Source organism: Cercospora beticola, chromosome 5 (genome assembly GCF_033473495.1).
Source record: "Cercospora beticola chromosome 5, complete sequence".
NCBI lineage: Eukaryota > Fungi > Ascomycota > Dothideomycetes > Mycosphaerellales > Mycosphaerellaceae > Cercospora > Cercospora beticola.
This window is the reverse complement of record NC_088939.1, coordinates 3,708,862-3,730,564: the sequence shown is the minus strand read 5'-3', so window position 1 is coordinate 3,730,564 and position 21,703 is coordinate 3,708,862. Positions and strand designations below refer to the sequence as shown.

At 45.7% G+C, this 21,703-nt stretch overlaps 7 protein-coding genes across 7 annotated transcripts; 5 read left to right on the top strand and 2 right to left on the bottom strand.

Annotated features, from left to right (window-relative positions):
- Nucleotides 1-8,005: 8,005 nt before the first annotated feature.
- Nucleotides 8,006-9,885, top strand: RHO25_008633 (uncharacterized protein; the record flags this gene model as incomplete). Its single annotated transcript, XM_023604446.2, has 2 exons — nucleotides 8,006-8,539; nucleotides 8,593-9,885. The coding sequence occupies 2 exons, from the start codon at nucleotides 8,006-8,008 to the stop codon at nucleotides 9,883-9,885; spliced, it is 1,827 nt and encodes a 608-aa protein (XP_023460576.2).
- Nucleotides 9,886-12,089: 2,204 nt separating this feature from the next.
- Nucleotides 12,090-14,145, top strand: RHO25_008632 (uncharacterized protein; the record flags this gene model as incomplete). Its single annotated transcript, XM_023604445.2, has 6 exons — nucleotides 12,090-12,218; nucleotides 12,272-12,676; nucleotides 12,728-12,995; nucleotides 13,047-13,136; nucleotides 13,198-13,248; nucleotides 13,391-14,145. The coding sequence occupies 6 exons, from the start codon at nucleotides 12,090-12,092 to the stop codon at nucleotides 14,143-14,145; spliced, it is 1,698 nt and encodes a 565-aa protein (XP_023460754.1).
- Nucleotides 14,146-14,413: 268 nt separating this feature from the next.
- On the bottom strand, nucleotides 14,414-14,734 carry RHO25_008631 (uncharacterized protein; the record flags this gene model as incomplete). The annotated part of the gene is made up of 1 exon (XM_065603082.1): nucleotides 14,414-14,734. One exon carries the CDS (start codon nucleotides 14,732-14,734, stop codon nucleotides 14,414-14,416), a length of 321 nt encoding a protein of 106 aa, XP_065459154.1.
- A 24-nt stretch (nucleotides 14,735-14,758) lies between these two features.
- Nucleotides 14,759-16,004, bottom strand: RHO25_008630 (uncharacterized protein; the record flags this gene model as incomplete). The annotated part of the gene is made up of 2 exons (XM_023604444.2): nucleotides 14,759-14,881; nucleotides 14,931-16,004. 2 exons carry the CDS (start codon nucleotides 16,002-16,004, stop codon nucleotides 14,759-14,761), a joined length of 1,197 nt encoding a protein of 398 aa, XP_023460753.1.
- Nucleotides 16,005-17,056: 1,052 nt separating this feature from the next.
- Nucleotides 17,057-18,934, top strand: RHO25_008629 (uncharacterized protein; the record flags this gene model as incomplete). The annotated part of the gene is made up of 7 exons (XM_023604443.2): nucleotides 17,057-17,243; nucleotides 17,294-17,426; nucleotides 17,480-17,674; nucleotides 17,722-17,873; nucleotides 17,921-18,165; nucleotides 18,220-18,491; nucleotides 18,541-18,934. The coding sequence occupies 7 exons, from the start codon at nucleotides 17,057-17,059 to the stop codon at nucleotides 18,932-18,934; spliced, it is 1,578 nt and encodes a 525-aa protein (XP_023460762.1).
- A 303-nt stretch (nucleotides 18,935-19,237) lies between these two features.
- Nucleotides 19,238-20,158, top strand: RHO25_008628 (uncharacterized protein; the record flags this gene model as incomplete). The annotated part of the gene is made up of 2 exons (XM_023604442.2): nucleotides 19,238-19,475; nucleotides 19,527-20,158. 2 exons carry the CDS (start codon nucleotides 19,238-19,240, stop codon nucleotides 20,156-20,158), a joined length of 870 nt encoding a protein of 289 aa, XP_023460761.1.
- Nucleotides 20,159-20,864: 706 nt separating this feature from the next.
- On the top strand, nucleotides 20,865-21,556 carry RHO25_008627 (uncharacterized protein; the record flags this gene model as incomplete). The annotated part of the gene is made up of 3 exons (XM_023604441.2): nucleotides 20,865-21,076; nucleotides 21,156-21,285; nucleotides 21,338-21,556. 3 exons carry the CDS (start codon nucleotides 20,865-20,867, stop codon nucleotides 21,554-21,556), a joined length of 561 nt encoding a protein of 186 aa, XP_023460760.1.
- Nucleotides 21,557-21,703: the final 147 nt, after the last annotated feature.

Genomic DNA, 21,703 nt, shown 5'->3' with positions numbered 1-21,703 from the left:
CTAGTAGTAGAGTTTAAGTAGTATTTAACCTATTAATATTATATTAGTAGATTATTAGAGTTTAGCTACTTATAGGATTCTTAGGATTCTTAGAAGAGGAGCTTAATTAGGTTAATATCTATATCTTTCTAAGAGGTACTTATAACCTCTTAGGTATCCTTATTCTCCTATATAGAAGGGAAGTAGAGCTTGCTTGCTTATCTCCTACTAGCTATTACTATTACTATAGTACCTAGAGGCTATAAGAGTCTAGCTATATATTCGCCTAAGATTCGGTTTCCTATAGCGAAACGCGAATCGTTTCCTTTTAGGCAGATAGCTTATATAGCTACGCTATTATAATTCGATTCGCGTTTCCTACTTTCGGCCTAGTAACCCGAAGGTCCCGCGTTCGAGCTACGGTTCGGACGCTATAATACGATACGATTTCGCGGAGTCGCCTTCTTCTAGGCGTATTATAGCTACGTATCGCCTACGGGGATACGATATAGCAGATTGCGATAGTATATCGCGTTGCGATAGTTCGTCGCGTTATAGCTATATATCGCCTACGGAGACACGATATAGTAGATTACGACGGTACGTCGCGTTACGACAGTTCGTCGCGTTCCGGCTTAGGCCGATACCCGAAAATATTTCGGAAGTCGTCGTAGAGTACGACGAGCGCCTATATCGCACTCTTATCGTAGTAGGTTACGTTAAGAGCTCTTTTACTTCGGCGATTCCTAGTACTTTAGTACGGCTCGGGACGAGCCTATTAGAGAAGGGAGATAGTTATAAGAGTCTAGCTATATATTCGCCTAAGATTCGGTTTTCTATAGCGAAACGCGAATCGTTTCCTTTTAGGTAGGTAGCTTATATAGCTACGCCGTTATAGAGGCCTACCTTTATATCTAATATCTCTCTATAGAGGCTTAGCTAGTAGAGCTTTCCTCTTAAGGATTAGAGGTTCTATAGCGCTATCTCCTTATATTAGGCCTAAGGCTATCTTCTATTACTTTTTAAACTACTCTAAGAATACTCTTACTTTAGCCTTTATAGCTACTTTATAGCTATATTTAAGAGAGTATACCTTATAGTCTCTCTTATAGTTATAGTATTTAATTTTCTTCTCCTTATAGCTATCTATCCTATACTTCTCTATATAGTTTCTATATATTTATTCTATAGCCTTATAGTAGGTAGTAATATACCTAAAGCTATTATACTTAAGGTATTATATAATTCTCTACTATAGATAGTATAGTTCGACTATATACTATATTAACCTAATTATAATACCTCTCCTATATATTTCCCTTATAGTCTATCTATCCTATACTACTATTACTACTAATAAGAAGTTAGTCTCTTCCCTTACTCTCTAGTTCTTAAGCTAAAAGGCCTTCCTAATTTTAAGCTCTTCTAGGAACTAGGTAAGGTTATCTTAGTCGAGCTAGACCTAGCTATTTATATCTTCTAGCTTCTAGGATATCTTAATACTATATATAATTACCTAGGTACTTAGTATCTCTACCTAGGTCTCTAGGTATATAGCCTTAAGCTAGGATTAGTCCTTTTCTAGCCTACTTTTCTCTCCTTCTTTATAGAGGATAACTTTAAGGTCTCTACTTAGGAGCTTTTATATAGCTTTAAACTACTATACTCCTAGTTTCCTTCTAAGCTCTTTATAGCTTATCTTCTTTACTATCTCCCTTTCTTCTTAGTTTTCTATCCTTACTAAGATAGTTATAGATACCTAAGGCTAGAGCTTTAGTATTATATATCTAAATTAGGCTATCTAGGCCTATATTTTAGAGGTAGTAGTAGTAGGTATTAGGTAGCTCTAGAGGGTTTTCTAGATAGCTTAAAGAGTCTAGGACTCTTCCTAGTAGAGAGTAAGGTAGAGGAAGGCCTATTAGGCCTATTAGAGAAGAAGAAGAGTTAGAGAGAGAGAAAAAGTTATCTAGATATCGAGGTAACTCTAGATCTATTCTATAAGTATTTTTAGGTTCTTTTAGATTATAAGTTTTAGAGTATTAGTATTAGTAGTTATTTTCTAGCCTTATTAGCTAGAGAGAGGTAGTTATAGGCAGATTTAGGCCGCCTAGAAGTTAGAGTCGTAACCTCCTTCTCCTAGGCTCTTTCTTCTACTTATAGCGTCGTAGTATCGGTCGGAGGGTATTATCGCGTATTAGGAGGCCTCGAGGCCTCCCGCCGTTATCGTCGTCGCCTACTAGAGCGCGTTTATATTTTTTTAGATTATAGCGACTATATAGTATCTCTTCGGATCGAGTACCTATAGGAAGAGGATTATTACTTTATTTCTACTATAGTTTATATTATACTATAGGATAGTAAGAGTAGGTATACTATTTATTATCGTCTACTATATTATTATCTATTAGGTTCCTAGTTAGTATTATATATCGTAAGGTTTTAGGCGCGCTAGAGAGAGGAATATATACGTCGAAAGTATAGTCTTCGCCTCCTATAAAGCTCGTAATCTTACTCTAGCTATAGTCCCTTACTATTCGTATAATATCTACGTTCCTCGGCCTCCCTAGCTCTCGCCTAGCCGGTATTATATCTATTAGAGACTCTACTCTTAGGCGCTTATCTTCCGTATTATATATAGGTACTAGTAGTAGTAGTAGAGGTAGTAGTAGAGCTATACTTCCTATTATTAGGCTTGTCTTTATCGTTATTCGGTTAAGGATATTATATAGTATAGTATAGGCTCTCTATACCTTCTCCTTCTATATCTATCTTATCTAGTATTCTGCCTACTATACTACGTATTTCTCTCTATAGTTAGTATACTTATTACTACTAGCTATATATATACTTATCTCGTATTTCTCTATATACTTCCTATACTCTATTTCTATCTTATAGTACTTCTCGATATAGCTCTATTATATATATTTCCTATATTATATAGGTCTATACTTCGAGGAGTATAGTTCGACTATCTAGAAGTACCTCTTATAGGTAATACCTCGTAGGTAGATTTCCCTAGCCGTTTCGATATTATTTACTTCGATAACTATACTCGTCGTCTTTCTATCTATCCTATAAACTAGACTTTTTAGAAAGAAGGCCCGTTCGATAACTAAGCTAGAGTATAGTATCCTATTACTTTAGATAAACTATACGATCGTATCGTTCGCGTTTATTTATATACTAGTTATCGGTACGTCGTATACTAGTAGCTAGAAGCTACTCTTCTCTATTCTTACCGACTTTCTAAGATAAACCGTTATCTACTTTTCGTCTTTTTCTAGTTCCTTTAAGCTAGCCTCGCTAGCTATAAATACTCTTACTCTATCGCGGGTTTTCTAGACCTCGACTACGTTACTACTTATAGTTTTAATACTCTTAAGAATATCTATATAGGACCTCTCCTTTAGAGCTTTACGTTTCTTTTCTTCTAGTACTCGGATCGTAGTTATATAGCTAACTATAGGTATATAGTATATATCCTATTCTCTTTCGATAGTTACTAGAGAAGTAGTCTTTAGAGTTACTATACGTATTATAGCGGCGAGTTTGCTTACCTCTTTAGTAAGCTAGTCGATTCGGTCGCTCTAAGTAGAGCGGAGGAGGAGTAGAGACGCGACTTTATATACGTCGTAGAAGGTAGAGAGGATAGAGTTCTTAAGTAAGAAGGTTTCGGTCTCGAGAACCTATCTAGCTCTATTAAGTCTATCTATTAGATCTATTTATATCTAGTATATTAGTATAGTAGTTACTAGATTTATAGAGCGCGTTACGCCCTTCGGAGTAACCTTTAGCGTCGCCGGCGGAGGCCTTAGTTAACTGCCTATCTCTCCGCTACTATTACTAGAGGCTCTCCTATCTATCTCTTTAGTTTGCTAGCTATTACTAGTAGTTGCTTTATCTTTACTATTTATGTTTTTTCTAAGAATATATATACCTATAAGAGATCTAAATATATTAATATTTATTACGATTTAAGATTCTATAGATACTATATCTCTCTATCTAATAGTTAGGCTTTAGGTAAGTAGTGCCTTAGGCTTTAGGAATTCTTAGTAGAGAGTATTTCTTTATAGGCTTATAGTAGATAGCAACCTAAGCCTCTCTAACTACTTACTATAGAGAGTTTTACTTTGCTTTATTCCGCTATACCTAGATAGGTTAGACCCCTATATTTAATAGGTTATAAGCCTAGGTTTATATCGTAGCCGGAAAGCTAGGAGCTAGAGGATATAATAGTAAGTACTTCTAGTAGGAGTTAAGGTACTCTAGTAAGAGACTTAAAGGTAATAGTAGAATCTAAAGCTATAAAAGAGTTAGAAGTAAAAGGAGTAGTCTTATAGGTATAAACTAGATAGTAGAAAGAATAGTATATATAGGTAGATAGGATATCTAATATATATTAGTCCTAAGTAGAAGGATATACTATATAGCTATATAAAGATAGAGAATAAACTCTATAAGGTATCTAGGCTAGATACTTAGTAAATAAAAGTTATAGTCTAATAATACTAGGAGTTAGTCTAGTATTTCCCTACTACTAGAAAGTAGAAAAGGATAAAGTTAGAAGAGTAGTTAGACTATTAGAGAGAGAAGGAGTCTCCTAAAGATAGCTATATAGATAGAACTTACTACCTATTTAAAGAAAGATCTTATAAGGCTAGAGGATTAGTTTATACTAGGTAGGTTATATTTAGAGAGGATAGTTATAAGGTAGGTTCTAGAGAGACCTACTATTAGCTAATAATACTTTAGAGACTAACTAAACCTCTTACTATCTCTAGAATCTAAAGGAGAATTAGATAATTAGGCCCTAGAGGCCTAGTTAGATAAACTAATATACCTAAGATTAAGAGGAGTTATAAACCTACCTTTATTATAAATATAGTAGTACTAGGAGGTTCCTATACTAGAGGGTACTAGAGAGGTATACTCCTTTAGCTATTAATATATATACTATATATAAGGCCTAGAGTATAATGCCTACTCTAGAGCTACCTAGAAGATAGAGTTCTATAAGCTCTAGCTAAAAGAGAGGAGTCTTAGTATAGTTAATCCTCTACTAGATAGTCTATCTAGTATAAGAGAATTTCTATCTATATATATACTAAGAACTAAATACTAAGATATATAGGCTCTAGTTTACTATATAAAACAAATTTATTTCTTAGCTATAGTTAGAAGAACTTAGTAATATATATACCTAAAGTTAACTCTTTAGAAGATAAGATAGGAATAAGATAAGATAAATAGTACTTTAGTAAAGAGACTATATCTAGTACTCTCTAAGGAGAACTTAGAATAATAGTTTAGAAAGATAGCTATATTCCTTAAGAGAGAAGACCTATACTTAACTATTAAGACCTTAATATCTATCCTAATAACTAATAAGGCAAACTATAAAGTAATCTACTAGATTTAGCTTTATATTAGTAAAGAGAATAAAGAGGTAGTATTAGAGAAAAAGATAGCAAAGGCTATCTAGTAAGAGCTAAAGAAGAAGTATAAGGATAATAAAGTATTAGGAAGGAAACTAGTATAGTAGTACTTTACCTTTTAAATAACAAGTTTATAGAGTATATTATAAGCGTAGTTAAGCTTACTATTACTTAGAAAGAAGATAAGGGAGGCCTAGCTAGTAATAGTAGAGGCAGTTAAACCTAAGAATAGAATCTAAGTTCTGCTTAGTAGCCTATCTAAATCTTAGTTATCTATTAGAGATACTATAGATACCTAACTATACTTATTACCTAATAATATCCTTTCTATTCTAGAAAAGAAAGAAGTAGAGATATCTAGGTAACCTAAACTAGAGAGAGGATTAGAGCCTTTAGCTTATACTATAAGAGCTATATAGAGATAATAATAAGAGAGAAAGAGGACAGATAACTTAGAGTTATTTAAAGCTAGGTAGTATACTCTATATTAAGGGAAGGGACACTTGCTATTAAGCTATTAGTATCTAGAACCTATAAGAAGTATAGTCTTAGCTTTTAAAGATATAGGTAAGGTAAGAGCCTTTGCTATAATAGAGGATAAGACTAAGAAAAGGTAACTAGCTATTAAGAGATAGGCTATTAGAGGGAGTATTACGATTTAAGATTCTATAGATACTATATCTCTCTATCTAATAGTTAGGCTTTAGGTAAGTAGTACCTTAGACTTTAGGAATTCTTAGTAGAGAGTATTTCTTTATAGACTTATAGTAGATAGTAATCTAAGTCTCTCTAACTACTTACTATAGAGGGTTTTACTTTACTTTATTCTGCTATACCTAGATAGGTTAGACCTCTATATTTAATAATATTATATATAACTATATTAGATATCTCTAGTAGTAGAGGAAGATTATAGTTAAATATATTCTAATAAAAGAGATAGTTACTAATAGCCTAACTAAACTAAAGAATAGACTATAGTTCTAGGAGTTTATAAAATAACTCTAACTTATATAAGGAAAGGTAAAAGATTAGTTCTATATAGAGAAATTAGATATATAAATAGAAGAAAGTAACTAGAAACTCTACTATTAGAGTTTTTAGTTAGAAACTCTATCGATAGAATTTTTAGTCGTTTTAATCTAATTCGCGTAGCTATATATAAGGAATATAAGAAGGTAAGTAGAAGACTATTTAGCCTAAGTAGAAGTATTAGAAAGTATAGTCTAGTTAGATATTCTAAGAGATACTTTAGAGATTAGAATTAGATAATATAAGTTATATAATACTAGGTTATATAACTTAGCTAATACTTATCTTAGAAGTAAAATATAACTTATAACTAACTAATATAATTAACTTAGTTAGTTCCTACTTATTATCTCTACTTCTACTATATTATATCTATCCGACGAGTATCTTCGAGAATATAATTTAATATTACTTATTATATATTCTATATATATAGTATTACTAAGAAATCTATATACTTAATAGAAGTATATATACTTATTTTAAAGTATTACTTCTAATAATATTCTAGCTCTATAGCTAGTTAGTTATAAAACTAAAATATAAAAGTAAAGCTTCTCGTTTAACTTCTAGTATTATCTATAATAAAAATCGGTATACTAAACTCTAAAATTAAAATAAACTAAATTATTATTATCTAGTATCGATAAAGTACTATCTAACTAAGTATATACTATTAAATTAGCTTAAATTATATTAATCTAATTAATTAAATTACTTATCTTCTATCTAGTTTATACTCTCTTTTTTTTTATATTCTTTCTAATACGAAATAAGGCCTATTCTATAGAATAAGGCCTATTCTATTTAAGGCTAGTTCCGTAGCCGCATAAACCGGAACGACATCAAATAAGGCTTATTCCGCGGAATAGCCGCTAGCACGAACTGGCGATAACATCGCGCATGATTTTCCCGCCTTCCGCGGTGCTGTTACAGGCAGGCGGTGGCCAAGCGCGACTCTGTTCGTGACAACTGGCGTCTGGCCCTGGCCTGAAACCGGAAGGGAGTCGTCAATGCCTTCGGGGTGCAACAGAAGGAGCATGTTGATAGTGGGCGGTCTAAGCGAGCGGCGTGGGAGAAGTGCCTCAGATTAAGAATGGTGTCTGGTGTCAGCACGTCCCGTAAAGGTGTACCTACCTCTGTCCCTGGTCATCCAGTGCGATCAGCCTCGACTCTTGTTCATCGTGTTCTGTTGATGGAGCACTTCGATGAACACGACGCGACGCGAATCGCCAACATCGCGCGGCACAACATTCTCCCGACCGCCAACACCGGCAAATGACAATGAGGGGCACAAGTCTCGCGAGCCGTCACGAAACCATTGACAGCACTGGCGACGATGCAACTACGTAATACTAGCTTTGCCTATGTTTTTAACTGCCCATGAAGCTATCCGCAGTACCCGATCGCTCGTCGGCCTATCTCGCCTACGGCCTGTAGCTACATCAAGTGTTGGTAGACCAAGACGTCCTCTCGTCCTCTCCGATCCTCATACTTGCCCCTCATCTTCCACTCAAGACCATCCTCTCTTCAGTACGCTGACATCCAGAAACATGCCTCTTCAAACCTCAAGCGTCTACCCGGCCACGGATCCAGACTTCGCAAGCTTCCCTTCTCGTCGATCAGTAGTCCACAGCACAAAAGGCATAGTAGCTTGCACACAGCCATTGGCAGCAAAATGTGGTATCGAGATTCTTCAGAAAGGCGGGAACTGCGCCGATGCTGCAGTAGCAGTCGCTGCAGGGCTCAACATGACTGAGCCAGGAAGCACAGGCATTGGAGGGGATATGTTCTGCCTATTCTACAATGCAAAGACGAAGAAAGTGCACTCGCTCAATGGCTCGGGGAGATCAGGAAAAGACCAGACACTGGCCAATGTGAGGAAGAGCTTAGGCCTCAAGGATGGACAGTCGGGAAAGATACCCATGACCAGCGTGCATGCTGTTAGCGTACCGGGTGCTGCTGCTGGGTGGGTTGATACATACGAGAGGTTCGGAAGCGGCAAGGTCAGTCTGGAAGAGATTCTGGAGCCAGCAGCCAAGTTAGGTGAGGAGGGCTTTCCTGTTAGCGAACTCATGGCATCCTGGGTAAGTCTGTCGAGCTTTGAAAGCTACAGAATGTAGTCTCTGACCTGCTGCAGTGGGAACAATCCAACGAGCGGATCCGGAAGGCCTCTCCCAACTTCCGGGAAATGTTGAAGAAGGACCCAAGTGCGCAAGATGGGTGCCGGCCACCATTGCCCGGGGAGATCATGAAAAACCCAACGCTAGCTGAGACTTTCCGAACTGTTGGTAGAGAAAAGAAGGCTGGATTCTACCAGGGACGCATCGCAGAAGAGCTCGTCAAAGTGGTACAGGATCTTGGTGGACACTTGACTTTGGAGGACTTGAAGAACCATGCAGAACTCGGCTCCGAAGATACGGAAGCAATCAGTCTCAAGTTCAAGGTGCAGGACGTGGCCAAGTCGCATGGTCAGCACATGCATGATAAGAGCAGCGAAGGGGTCGAGTTATGGGAACACCCTCCGAACGGCCAGGGTATTGTAGCGCTCATGGCATTGGGCATCATTGAGCAGTTGGAGAAATCGGACAAGATCCCCAAATTCACGAAGAAGGACCACAACTCAACGGCTTACGTGCACGCCGTGGTTGAGGCACTGCGGATTGCTTTCGCCGATGGCAACTGGTGGATAGCAGACCCAAAGGTTTCAAAGGTGCCTACGAAACAGCTGATCAGTCCAGAGTACCTCGCCGAGAGGGCGAAGCTGTTCAGTCCAGAGAAAGCCAGCGACGTCCTCGACCATGGATCGCCTGCGCATAATCACTCCGACACTGTCTATTTCTGCGTCACAGACAGCGAAGGGAACGGCATCTCCTTCATTAACAGCAATTACGGCGGATTCGGTACATGCATCATCCCAAAGGGCTGTGGCTTCACGCTTCAGAATCGCGCCGCGAACTTTGCTTTGCAACCGGAGAACCATCCAAACATTCTAGAGCCAAACAAGAGACCGTACCACACAATCATCCCGGCTCTAGTGACGAATGTCGCAGATCAGAGCTTACACAGCGTGTACGGGGTCATGGGCGGCTTCATGCAGCCGCAAGGACATGTCCAGGTCTTGCTCAACCAGCTCGTGTTCGGATACACACCACAAGCCGCCCTCGATGCGCCGCGGATATGCATTGGAGCTGGAATGCCGGATGCTGGTGACGTGATGGATCGGACGGTGTACCTGGAAGAAGGAATTCCGGCAGAGACTGTGGAAGGATTGAAGAAGCTGGGACACAAGGTCGAAGTGGTCTATGGGCACGATCGAGGTTTGTTTGGAAGAGGACAGATCATTCGGTGGTCTCTGGATCCTGTGGAGGAGCAGGGAGTTTGGAGCGCCGGAAGTGATCCGAGAGGTGATGGGCATGCTGTGCCGTTGTAGACCACTATTGCGCATCGGCCAATTTTGAAAATATGCATTGGCAATGCTGCCGCAACTCAAGAGACATGTGACTGAATCAAAAAGCTCAACTATCCACCTACGAAGAGCCAAGGGCGGAGGCATACCTGATTAAACACGCCCCGGCGACCAACCTTGGGAGCTCAGCTGTCCTCTTGAATACGTTTCCTTGTGGACATCCGACAGCGGTCCATATGCGGCAGCACCAAAACATAGCCGTCAGCGAGCTTAGGCATAGTTCACGATCAGTCGCAATGATTTCAGATACGATTGTGATATGTGGTGTATCAATGAATTGACCGTTGCCATTTATCATGGCGTATCCTTCTGAAAGCAGAGCTGACCTATCGGGAGTTGAAGCGACCACTCGAAAACTGAACTGACCTCTTCAAAGCTCAACTGACCACTTGGATGCTGAAGTGAGCATGTAGATTGATAGGTGGGTTCATCTTTCGACTGGTGCGTTGAGCACGGCCCAGGTCGCCGGACGATAGCTGGAGACATTCTCAGATGCGTCATCAAATGTCCTTATTGAAAGTGAGGTGAGAAGTCCATATGAAAGGTGAAGTGACCATTTGGCGGTTCAGGTCCGGAAGTTCAAGCGACCATGTTGAACTTGAGCTGTCCATTTGATAAAGCTGAGCTGTCCATTTGATAAAGCTGAGCTGTCCATTTGATAAAGCTGAGCTGTCCATTTGATAAAGCTGAGCTGTCCATTTGAAAAAGCTGAGGCGACCATTTGAGAGAGCTGAGGCGACCATATGATGAACGCTCAACTGACCATTCAAAATGAGCTTTGACTGGTCGGTTGAGGTGCGTGAAGTGGTGAAGTGGTCAGTTGAGGTCAAAGCGACCAGGCCAAATTTCCGAGTTTCAGCCACATGCCGCTCGGCCGTTGCCGCGCTGACTCATCGAAAAGCCATTCTCAAGCATAAATGTTCGCGTTCCCTTCGAAACCTCTTTCCCTCTTCATACTTGTGAGTTCTACCCCAATGCACCCCTACACTTCAACACAGCTAACATTTCACAGACCTTGTTGGGGCATCTGGTGCACATGAATACCAGAGCCATTCAGAAGGCCCTGCATTGCACAGCGCGGTGGCTGACTGGATCTGATCTCCTTCGGGGGCTCAGCTGGCGCAATTTTTGATGGCCAACCTCGTCGTTCATCAGGACTTCGGGCATTACTCTTTCATCAGTTCATTGGCGCTCGCGCGCCAGTGGTTTGGAGAAGGATGGCGGTGATTTGTGATGGCTCGAATGGCGGCGGTGATGGACAGAGGGTGCTGCTTAAACAGAAGAGGGACTTTGGTGAGGATCAAAGGTTGCAGAGAGGGCACAGCACGAGAGGTGCGAGAGAGCCCGGCTTCCATGGGTGGGAGAAGGGCCGCACGATGAGGAAAGCAGACACCGATCCGTCTACGATCCACGCAGACTGTCGCCCATCACACACGACGAGTCCGACGCAGCTCCAGCGTGGCATAACGGGACAGACACCATGTTTGTGCTGCGCCCGTACTGCATCTTCGCACGCCAATACGATGCTTACTCGCCTGCCCTTAGGGTTGTCTTCTAGCTCCGGTGGTATTTGGCAATGTTGGCACCATGCATAAACGCCGCATAATTGGGAGTCAAGTTCAACCATGTCCGTTTAGGCGCAGCTGCCAGCTTCGAAGCACTTGGAGCTGGACACCTGCACATGCAGGACGTCGAGCTTCAGACCTCATCACTCCGAAGGAACGCGCATATCACTACAGCCCTCACTGCACGTACAAGACCTCGGATACCCCTTCTCTTCACTCCGGCTGTACCTCTTCTTGGCTGCTGGGCACGCACATTTAGCGCACGATTGCGACCTTCTTAAAAGAGATGCTATCTGCATCCAAGTGGGTTGGCCAAGAGTTTCCCTCACGTGGCAACCATGGCATAGCTCTATGCGAGCTCCCACCTGCGAACAACTTTTCACGCCGTCTTATCTGACAAGCCCACACACAAGACATGCCCCGTCTTGGGTAACATACCAAGCAAGACTATGCGCGTAAGGATTCCTCGCCCGTGGCGACGGTGACGGTAAGTGCCTGGGGTCTTGGTGGTGGCAGGTATTTCATCAAGTACTGCTCGCACATTTCTCTGGCTTTTCCACTGCTACTGTCCTTTGTCCTAGCTCAGCACTTAAAGTCGGCAGCATGGTGCTCAGCAATGTTTATGCAGCAGCCCTCTGCTCTGCCTTGATTGGCACGAGCAGTGCGGCCAGGTTTAGCGCTGAGGAATATAGCTCTGGAGAAGTGCACCACAACATCATGGGCATGAAGATGGTATTCCAGGGACCAAACTTACGAAATCGACGACCTGCTGACATCCGATACAGGCACAATGGGAGGAAGAAATGCAAACCGGTGCAATGAATAGCTCACAATGGCCAGAGCTCGGCTTCACGAAATGCGAGAACGGCTTCGCTGCTGCCATTCCTGGAGATGTCAACAACACCTTCAGCTGCCACAACACCGATTTGTACCATTTTTTGCCACATTCCGCTCTCGGCAGTGTTGGGCGAGGTAGTAGCATGTGGGGCTGGACATCAAAGGATGGTAGAGAGATCGTGGCGATTGGACAGTATGACGGTACTGCCTTCGCTGAGATCACTTCGGAGGGCAAGATTTCATACCTGGGTCGCCTGCCACAATACGATGCTATTGGATCGAATTGGAGAGAGATTCGCATCGTTGGCGATTACGCCGTCATTGGATCTGAGGCGATCAAGCACGGTGTTCAGGTAAGTTTGCTCGAGCTGTTGGTCGCTGTCAGTAAGCTGACCGCAGCACAGATCTTCGACATGAAGAAGACTTTGGATCTCGACCCAGCGAACCCAAAGAACTTCACACAAGCCGACCTCAGCTCTCACTGGGACGAACTACCAGTCGGCCGAACTCACAACATCGTTGTCAACGAGGAGCTCAACTACGCCATCGCTTGTGGCTCTGTTGGCGGCAACGAGACTATCCGAGTCCGTGGAGACCTGCCCTGCCGCGGTGGTCTTATCTTCCTTGATATGAGCGACCCAAACAATGTGACCTCTCCAGGCTGCGCAGCAGGTATGTTGATCCCACAAAAATGTCCCAAAATCGCCTCTGACCATTTTTTAGGTGACGGATATGTCCACGATGCTCAATGTGTTGTCTACCGCGGTCCAGACACCCGCTACTACGGCCGGGATGTCTGCTACGCATTCAATGGTTTGCGTTCCCCGTCCTGATTGTCCTGTTTGAAGATCAGATGTGCTAACAATCATTGCAGAAGGTAAAATTTACCGCCAGCGGGCACCCACTTCTCCAACGAAATTTCGAGGTCTGTATAAGCCACGACAGCCTGCTAATCACTAAACCAGATCATCTGACGATATACGATGTCACCAACAAAACCGGTAACACCACTACCATCATCTCTCGCACCGACTACCCCGGCGCGGAATACATCCACCAAGGTGTAGTAAACAACATGACCTGGCAAGAATACCTCTTCCTCGACGACGAATTCGACGAGCGTGACGCCGACGTAGGCCCAATGACCCAAGGTCTCCCAACAACCCACATCTTCGACATCCGTGACCTCGAAAACCCATTCTACACCGGAAACTTCAACGGCCGTAAACGATCCATCGACCACAACCAATACATCGTCGACAACTATCTCTACCAATCCAACTACGGCAACGGGCTCAATGTCTGGGACATATCATCCGTGACCGAAGACCCCAGCGGAGGCAGCATTTGCGAAGCCGGCTGGTTCGACATTTACCCCGAGGACGACGAATTTGAAGGCGGAGGTAGCGTTGCTTTCCTCGGATCATGGCACTCTTGGCCATATTTCAAGTCTGGTTTCATTTTCGTGCATACCATCGAGCGAGGCTCATTCGTCGTTAAGATGAACTCGAAAGAGTGCGTGAAACCAAAGGTCTGCAAGAGCAATACCTGTTTGAGCTCGCTCAGGGCTAGCAGCATTGAAGGAAGATTGGAGCAGTCTCAACAGTTCTGTCACACGTGGTTGCAGAGGCAGAGAATTGAGGAGAATCTGATCCCAGACTACGCCAGGACTGGGTGTGCAGGCGAGAATGTTGTGGAGGCTGTCAGCAGTGCTTGTGGCTGTGTGCCTACTTCTGCAGTGCCAGAGTTGCCGAGAACGACCAGTCGGCCACCTGTGCCTACAGTCTTGCCAGCGAAGAGGTCGCCGATGACTGCCATGTAGTCGGGTCATTTCTGGGCAGTGTCTAAGTGACATCGGGCGAAAAATATGGCACATCGGCTTTGTTGATGCTGCGAGGCTTAGAAACACGATATGATGAAGATACGTCGACATGATGATAGTCATAAAAAGCGTGGGATTGCATGTTCGTTCACACTCTCTCAGGTTCTACTTTCTATCAATTACATGTGAGTTATTATCAGCAAAAGTGGTTTGAGCGTTCCTGCTCGTCAAATCGTGTGTTACTCGCGGAGCTGAATTGCACCCGCCATCACAAATCCTCCTCCTTTATCTTTCGAACCCATTCACAGCTGCGGTTCCTTGGTTGGATCGATTCGAAAGTCGTCGAGAAGTGCGCGACGCCGGCAGCGACGGCTTTCGCATTGTTGAGAAATGCAGTCATATTGAGGTTTTCAACGGTATCTCCAAAGCCGTGGTAGTTCTCATCGGCAGCGACTCCTGCTCGTCCACCAAATTTTGCAGCTTGTCCCTCGGTCATGATCTCTTCGGCGCCAGTGACGATGCCGCCTGATGGGATGCATTCCATCAGAAACTCGAAGTAGTCCGAACCCTCGTCGAAGTCCATATTCATGTGCGGCAGCCTTTGTCCATCGTACTACTTTTGGAAGAAGTGTTCCGCTTCCGCAGAGCCTGATGGAAGAGGTGCATCGGCATATTCACTCGTGTTCCCATCATAGAGACCATAGACGAAGTTCGGAGAGGCGATCATGTCGAAATTCTTGTCACATTGTCAGCACCCTCTAAGCAAATGTACTCCAGGATCTTACCAAGTACAGCCTGATCTTGTCCTTTTCACTGTCGTGCAATCTCTCGAGATATTTCTCGGAACCTACCAATCCAACCTCTTCTGCCGACCAGAATGCGAAGCGAACGGCATTTGTGACAGCATACTTCGGCAGATGAAGAGCTGTTTCAAGGATCGCTATGAGACCAGAGCCATTATCGTTGATGCCAGGACCGGCGAAGACTGAGTCGGAGTGAGCACCGACAACAAGAACATTGTCCGGATCCCCTCGCTTGGTCTGTGCAATGAGGTTGTACGTCTTTCTCTTCTCCTGAAGTTCTTGCATCTGGAGCACACCCTCAGTTGAGATACTGGCGGCCATGGTAGCAAGAGCTTCACCATCCGCTTGAGAGATCACAATGAGTGGCTCTGAGTCCTGCTTGGGCCAGCCGAACGAGGTCAGCTCTGCAGCCTTTGCCAGAGGCTCCGTAGAGTTGTTGATTATGACTACGGCTTCCGCCCTAGTGTCAGACAGTTTTGCTTCGGCCAACTTTTCCTCATACGTGCAATTTCCCCTTCGAATCAGAGCGATGGTGTGCTGGAGGTCTGATTTTGGCGGAAAGTCTGACGGATTGCACCCAAAATTCGCGATGGGCGCAATCTTGCCAGTTATGTTGTGAGTGGAAGTCGAGTCAGTCGTTCCGTAGTAATGGCGATTGATTGCGAGATCGTACTGCTTCCCAGCCACGGTGAAAGTCCCGTTCCATTCCTGGTGGTCATTGTCACTGTGCTTGAATTCCTGTCGCTCGATCGTGTAATGCTCCTCAACAGTCTTCAAATAATTCTCAATGAGCTGAAGTGTATTTTCGTGGCCAGGCGTTCCGTACATTCGGTTCCTCATCGGGGACTTGTACGCGGCATCTTGCAGTTCGCGCGCCTTCTGAAGGAGAGCTTCTTCCTTGATAGAGTCTTCCAGCTCTTTGGAGTTCATGGGCTTGAGTTCTTGCTGTCGCGTCGAGATTGTGGCTGTTCCATTCTTGCAAGGCTCGACTGGGAGGACGCTCGCCGACACGAATGCTGTGATGAGACAAGCGTGAAGAATACTGGCTCGAACCATGTTGACGGTGGTTGAGAATCGGGGTGATGCTTGATGTATCGATGTTCACAATGGAGTCTGAGAATATGTTTTTGTCTGTTGTCGGAGAGCAGAGGTCTGCTCGAAAGCGCCTTGTCGGCAAGCGCATTGCTCCTGCGTTATTCGCCCGCAGCACTCAATGTCGACAAGGACGACGCGCTGACGGGGCAATCTAGCCATCGTCGTTGCACGCTTCCGCTCTCCATCGCGGCAGGATTGGATCGCAGCATCGAAGGCGCACATGGCCACGTGAATGAGGAAGTCGTGGACGCCTTGAGGCAGATTCCGAAGCCGGCAAGCACAACTTCCCTCACTTGACCTCCTCGGACAGACTGTGATGTTGCGCCCTGGACTCCATGCTTCTCCGAGTTGCGGGCGGGTAGAGCTGCCGACCGATCAGATGCATCTACCGAAGACAACAGGAGTATTGCGAGTCATGGCATCAAACGAGCTAAGGAAAAGAGCTGTGAATTTCTGATCGCTGATCGTTTATACGCTTTGGACATACGCGAAACTCACCCGCCAGTCAAGTGCTCGATCATGCACTTTCTGCAACGCGAGGCGGTTGGCGAACCTCGTTTGCTGCAGCTGAGGCTTGGTTGTGAGCGTCGCATTGACCCGAACTGGAAGTCATAATTCATGGTGCAGAAGTCTTGTGATGCGTGAAGAGCTCCGTGCCCCTTGTCAAAGTTCGTGCGTGCATTGCAAAGGGTTGCTTCACATGCAAGCGCCTTATGTCAGCCAATTCCGCGCAAGTTGTCGCTACGTACAGGTGAGGCAGCCATCAACGAATGATTTGCCAGCAACAGCTCAGCAACAGGGACATTTCATTCGCCTATGTGTGTGCTGCATGCATTCAATCATTAATATGTTGTTCTCAGCTGAGGGAGGGGCGGTTCCACTTTTCGACTGCTTGAGCATGCCGTGCAACGTTGTTGATCACCTGCGGAAGGAACAATAAAGGACGGGCGCGCTCTCCTGGTTGTTGACATCTTTGATGATCAAGTTGTGCGTGTACCCACTTCAAGCTCATCATGATCACAATCGTCGCACTCGTCGCATCGGCGGGTATCGCGTTCCTTCTATTCAAGCTCGCAACCGCGAAGCCCAAAAATCTCCCTCCTGGTCCAAAAGGTGTTCCGCTTCTCGGAAATATCTTCGATCTGCCACCAAAAGGCAGTCGAGACTGGGTGCACTGGGAGTCGCACAAAGAGCAGTTCGGTGTGTAATGGCTGTAGCGCTTGGGTTCCATTGCCGTACTGATCTTGCAGGCAATGTTACATCTCTAACCGTCTTTGGCTCCACGATCATTGTCCTACACGACTATGAGAGCGCATTCGAGATCCTCGAGAGGAAATGTGGCTCGAGCGCAGAGCGACCGCATGCCGAGTTCATGCAGAACATGTAAGCAGTGATCATGACAGAGGAAGACGTGAGCCCGCTGATAACCCTTACAGATGCCATTGGGGCCATAATGTCGCGTTGCAGCCGAAGGACGACTACAGGCATCGTTTAGCGCGGCGACAGTTCCATGCATTCATGGGAACAGCGGCTGCAATGTCACGACACGAACATGTCCAAGATGTCGAGACGCGTAGATTCCTGCTACGGGTGCTTCGTAAACCGGAGACGTTCTGGCGGCAAATCCGAAAGTGCGTCCAACGAGGTATGGCAAAGACAATCGCTAATGATGCTCCAGAGAAGCTGGCTCAGTGATTCTTGACCTGGCTTATGGGTATACTGCCGAGCCGGAGGCGAATGACCCATTGGTGGACCTCATAGAGACGGCACTGGAGCAGATCAGTGTCGCCGCGCAGCCGGGCGCGTGGGCTGTTGATTTTTTTCCCTGGCGTAGGTCATTAGCATACCAGAATCAGCTCACTCTAATGCATCAACAGTAAGATTTGTGCCGGACTGGTTTCCTGGCAGCGCATGGAAGCGGACAGGAAAAGAATTTGCTGCAGCAGCAGACGCATCCGCGGAGAGACCGTTCAAGTTCGTCGAGATGAAGCGGGCAAAGGGGACTGCAGTGCCTTCGTTCGTTTCAAATCTTCACGATCAAGCAGGAGGCCGGTTGGAAGGAGCGGCAGCCCACAGTGCCATGTGGACCGCACAGTCGATGTATGCGGGGGGCGCGGACACGGTATGACTATCAATTTCTGATCAGGTGTTATGTTATGCTGATAAGCTGCGCCAGACTGTCAGTACGACTGCACTGTTCTTCATGGCAATGATGCTTCACCCGGAAGTACAGCACAAGGCTCGGGAAGAGATCGATCGCGTTGTTGGCTCAGAGCGCCTACCGGAGATGGGAGATCGTGCACGACTGCCATATATCGAAGCGGTCGTCAAAGAGTGCCTACGATGGCGTCCTGTGCTTCCTGCGGGACTAACACATAAGCTGACAGCGGACTTTGAATACGATGGCTACTTTTTACCGAAGGGCGCCATGGTGATTCCAGCTGTGTGGTGCGTAACAATGGACCAGGCTGCCCCATTCAATGCTGACGTTCGCCAGGGACATGGTAATGGATTCGAAGCTGTACACGAACCCGACCGCTTTCAATCCAGACCGTTTCATGGGGCCACAGCCGGAGATGGATCCGCGTAATATCATATTTGGTTTCGGCCGGCGCATTTGTCCTGGTCGGCTGCTCGCTCAGTCATCGGTCTTCTTGACTGTGGCCAAGACGCTGGCGGTGTTTGACATTGCAAAGGCGCTTGATGCGAAGGGCAATGTCATTGAACCAGACACGCAAATGGTGGCCGGACTAGTCAGCCATCCGGCACCTTTTGAGGCGCGAATTGTGCCTCGTAGTGATAGGCATGCTGAGCTGATCTTGGAAGTTGAAAAGACGCATCCGGCCAAAGAGAGCAGTGCGAAAGAATTGGCGACTATGACTTCGTGGTAGATTGGTGGCGGTCGGCTTCTAGACATTCCTCATAGAACATTTCGTAATGTCGGTCAAGTTCAGGTCGCATCCCCATCTCACGTCAGTGAGGTGTTCCTGAGGTATTGCCAGACAGCTTGGCGTGGATGTCGCGAAGTCAGTGAAGGCGTTGACGCGTAGAGGATGGAAGGAGGGAGGAGATGGTGACGCGAGGTGGAACGTCGCGCCCCGCGCGGCTTGGCGTGGTCGATGAGCTCTAACTTAGAGTCCATCCATCTCTCATACCACTTCCTCTTCTGTCGCTGTTCGATCGACCACACGATCATGGACCAGTCTCGAGCCATCAACGCGCTGGCGCCCTTTGTGGCACTGGCCAAATCCGCCAACTCACCACGAGCAGCCGCCGACCTGGTGCAACAGGCGACATCAGCACCAAACACCTACGTCTTCGCCGAGCTGCTGCAACAGCCCAACATTCGCGCTCTGGCCGACAATGAGCAGTTCGCCCCTACCCTCACGCTCCTCCAGACCTTTGCTTGGGGCACGTGGGAAACATACAAGTGTAGGCATAATCAGAACAACGCATCCCAGATCCCAACTGACACAGCAATAGCCACTTCTGGCCTTCCGGCACTCTCTGATGCTCAAGCGCTGAAGTTGCGCCTGCTCTCACTCCTCAGCTTTGCCGCCGAAAAGGGCAATGCCTCGACACTCAACTATGCCTCGCTCTGCTCCCGCCTCGATCTCTCCTCGACTGTCGACCTGGAGCACCTCGTTACCCAGGCCATCTACAGCAATCTCATTACTGCTACCCTGAACCCAGCCGCTCAGACTGTTGTCATCACCTCAGTAGCACCCCTCCGAGACATTGCCCCAGGAAGCATTCAGACTATGGTGTCAGAATTGGCCGCTTGGAGTGGACGTTGCGATGCCGTGCTCGAACAGCTGGAAGCGGAGATTCGGAAGGTCAAGGCGGATGCAGAGAAGCGCGCCAAGAGAGAGTCAAAGGCAGACAAGCAGTTCAAAGCCGTCACCGAACAAGCTGAGAAGGGTGGAAAGAGCGACGGAGGCATCATGGGCTCTCGACCAGGCCCCAATACCCGAGGCGCCAATAAGCGTGATCAGGCAGACGAGGACGAAGACTACGATGATGCCATGGACCTCGATGATGGCGGCCGTGCAGCTGGAGGCAAAAAGAGGAGTGGTGGTATATTGGGAAAGCTGACGGGCAAGGGATCCAAATAGTAGGAGGCATCCTTCGCGTGCTGGACTTTTACCAATATCTGATCACACCACCTCTGCCAAAGTTGCCAGGAATTATTCGGAAAGAAGGAACGCTTTAACCTAACAGATGGCCATCCGCGGCGCTGGCTGCGAACATTTCCATGACGAGACACCCTCCACACACTGCCAGATTTTGTCGCACACAGGTGTGACAAATCACCCAACAGGCGGGAATATGGCAGACTATAGGCGCTACCAACTCCTCGAAAGGCTACGATCCGGCTATGAGTGCCGACTTCAGCCCTTGGAGCACGCAGGCTGCAGAAGGAGCAAGCCATGACGGCAGTATCAATCACAGCCGCAGACGACATCACGTAGCATGAATGAATGATTGTATGAGAAGACATACGACTGCTCCGAAGCCGCCTGGATCCCGCGCTTTCCTAGCGAGGACAGTAAAAGACGCGTGGAATGCAGTTGCCGGGTTCTGAAGCCACGAGTGACCACATCAGTCTGCCAGGTACCCGCATTGAGGCCTTGGCGATCCTTCTGGTGCAACCTTTTTCTCGTGTTGCCATCCAGATTGCAATGAAAATGGTTCAGCTCAGCTTGCTGGCTATTAATACAGCGTAGGCGAGCATCCAGGCAAGTAGATACAGGTATAAGTTTATATGGTAGTCAACGCCTTTTTTGCTTTGCACCATTACCTCGAAGCTACTTCCGATCCATGATGCACTTCTCGACGATCTCCTCCACAGCACTTGTCACTTTTCTTTCCATCACTTCATCATCTGCACAGCAGCATTTTCAAATCTTTCCATTCCAAGCTGAAGATATCAGTGCCCCTGCGGAATCGCACTCTTTGAAGTTCAATATTTCTCGTCCAGGCGCCGTGCCTCAGCAGGGCGGCGATGGAACTCATACTTGCGAGATAGCATGGTAAGTCAAGCACACCCGAGAAGACTTCCCTTCCTTGACGAAAGAACTCCCGAGAAATGAGATTAACATTGACGAACAGGAACGGCTGTGATGCTCCAATTTGCTACCAACTTTGCACGTCTGTCTTCGAGTTGGGCTACCACAATTCAGATTACTGGGCTCGTGTTACGCCGGGAAGTGAGAAGAAGAAGGCGGGGGACCTTTCGATCGTATGTTCTTCAACGATTCGTGTGTTGATCTACATGACTAATTTGTGTAAAGGACATTCTTGAATACTACTCTTACCGCAACAGCGTGGTACAGAATGCAACATTCACGATCAAAGATGGCGAAACGCCAGACTATGCTTGCGAACAAGGAGATAGCCGAAAGTCGTGTGCGCTGAACAGTGAAGAGAACCCTGTGCAGACCGAGGTGGAGGTACTGGGCTACGGAATCTATCCTGTGAGCAGTGTTGTGGAAGTTTGTGGTGAGTCGTAGACAAGATTTCGCACAACTGGCTTTAGACCTCAGCTACATGCCAAGTCGCATCGAGTACCTCAAAGGCTCTTTTGCACTATATTAGATATATAAGTATTGCAGTACATTGGTATCACCAAGTCGTGGTCGTAATTCGTAAAGCTCATC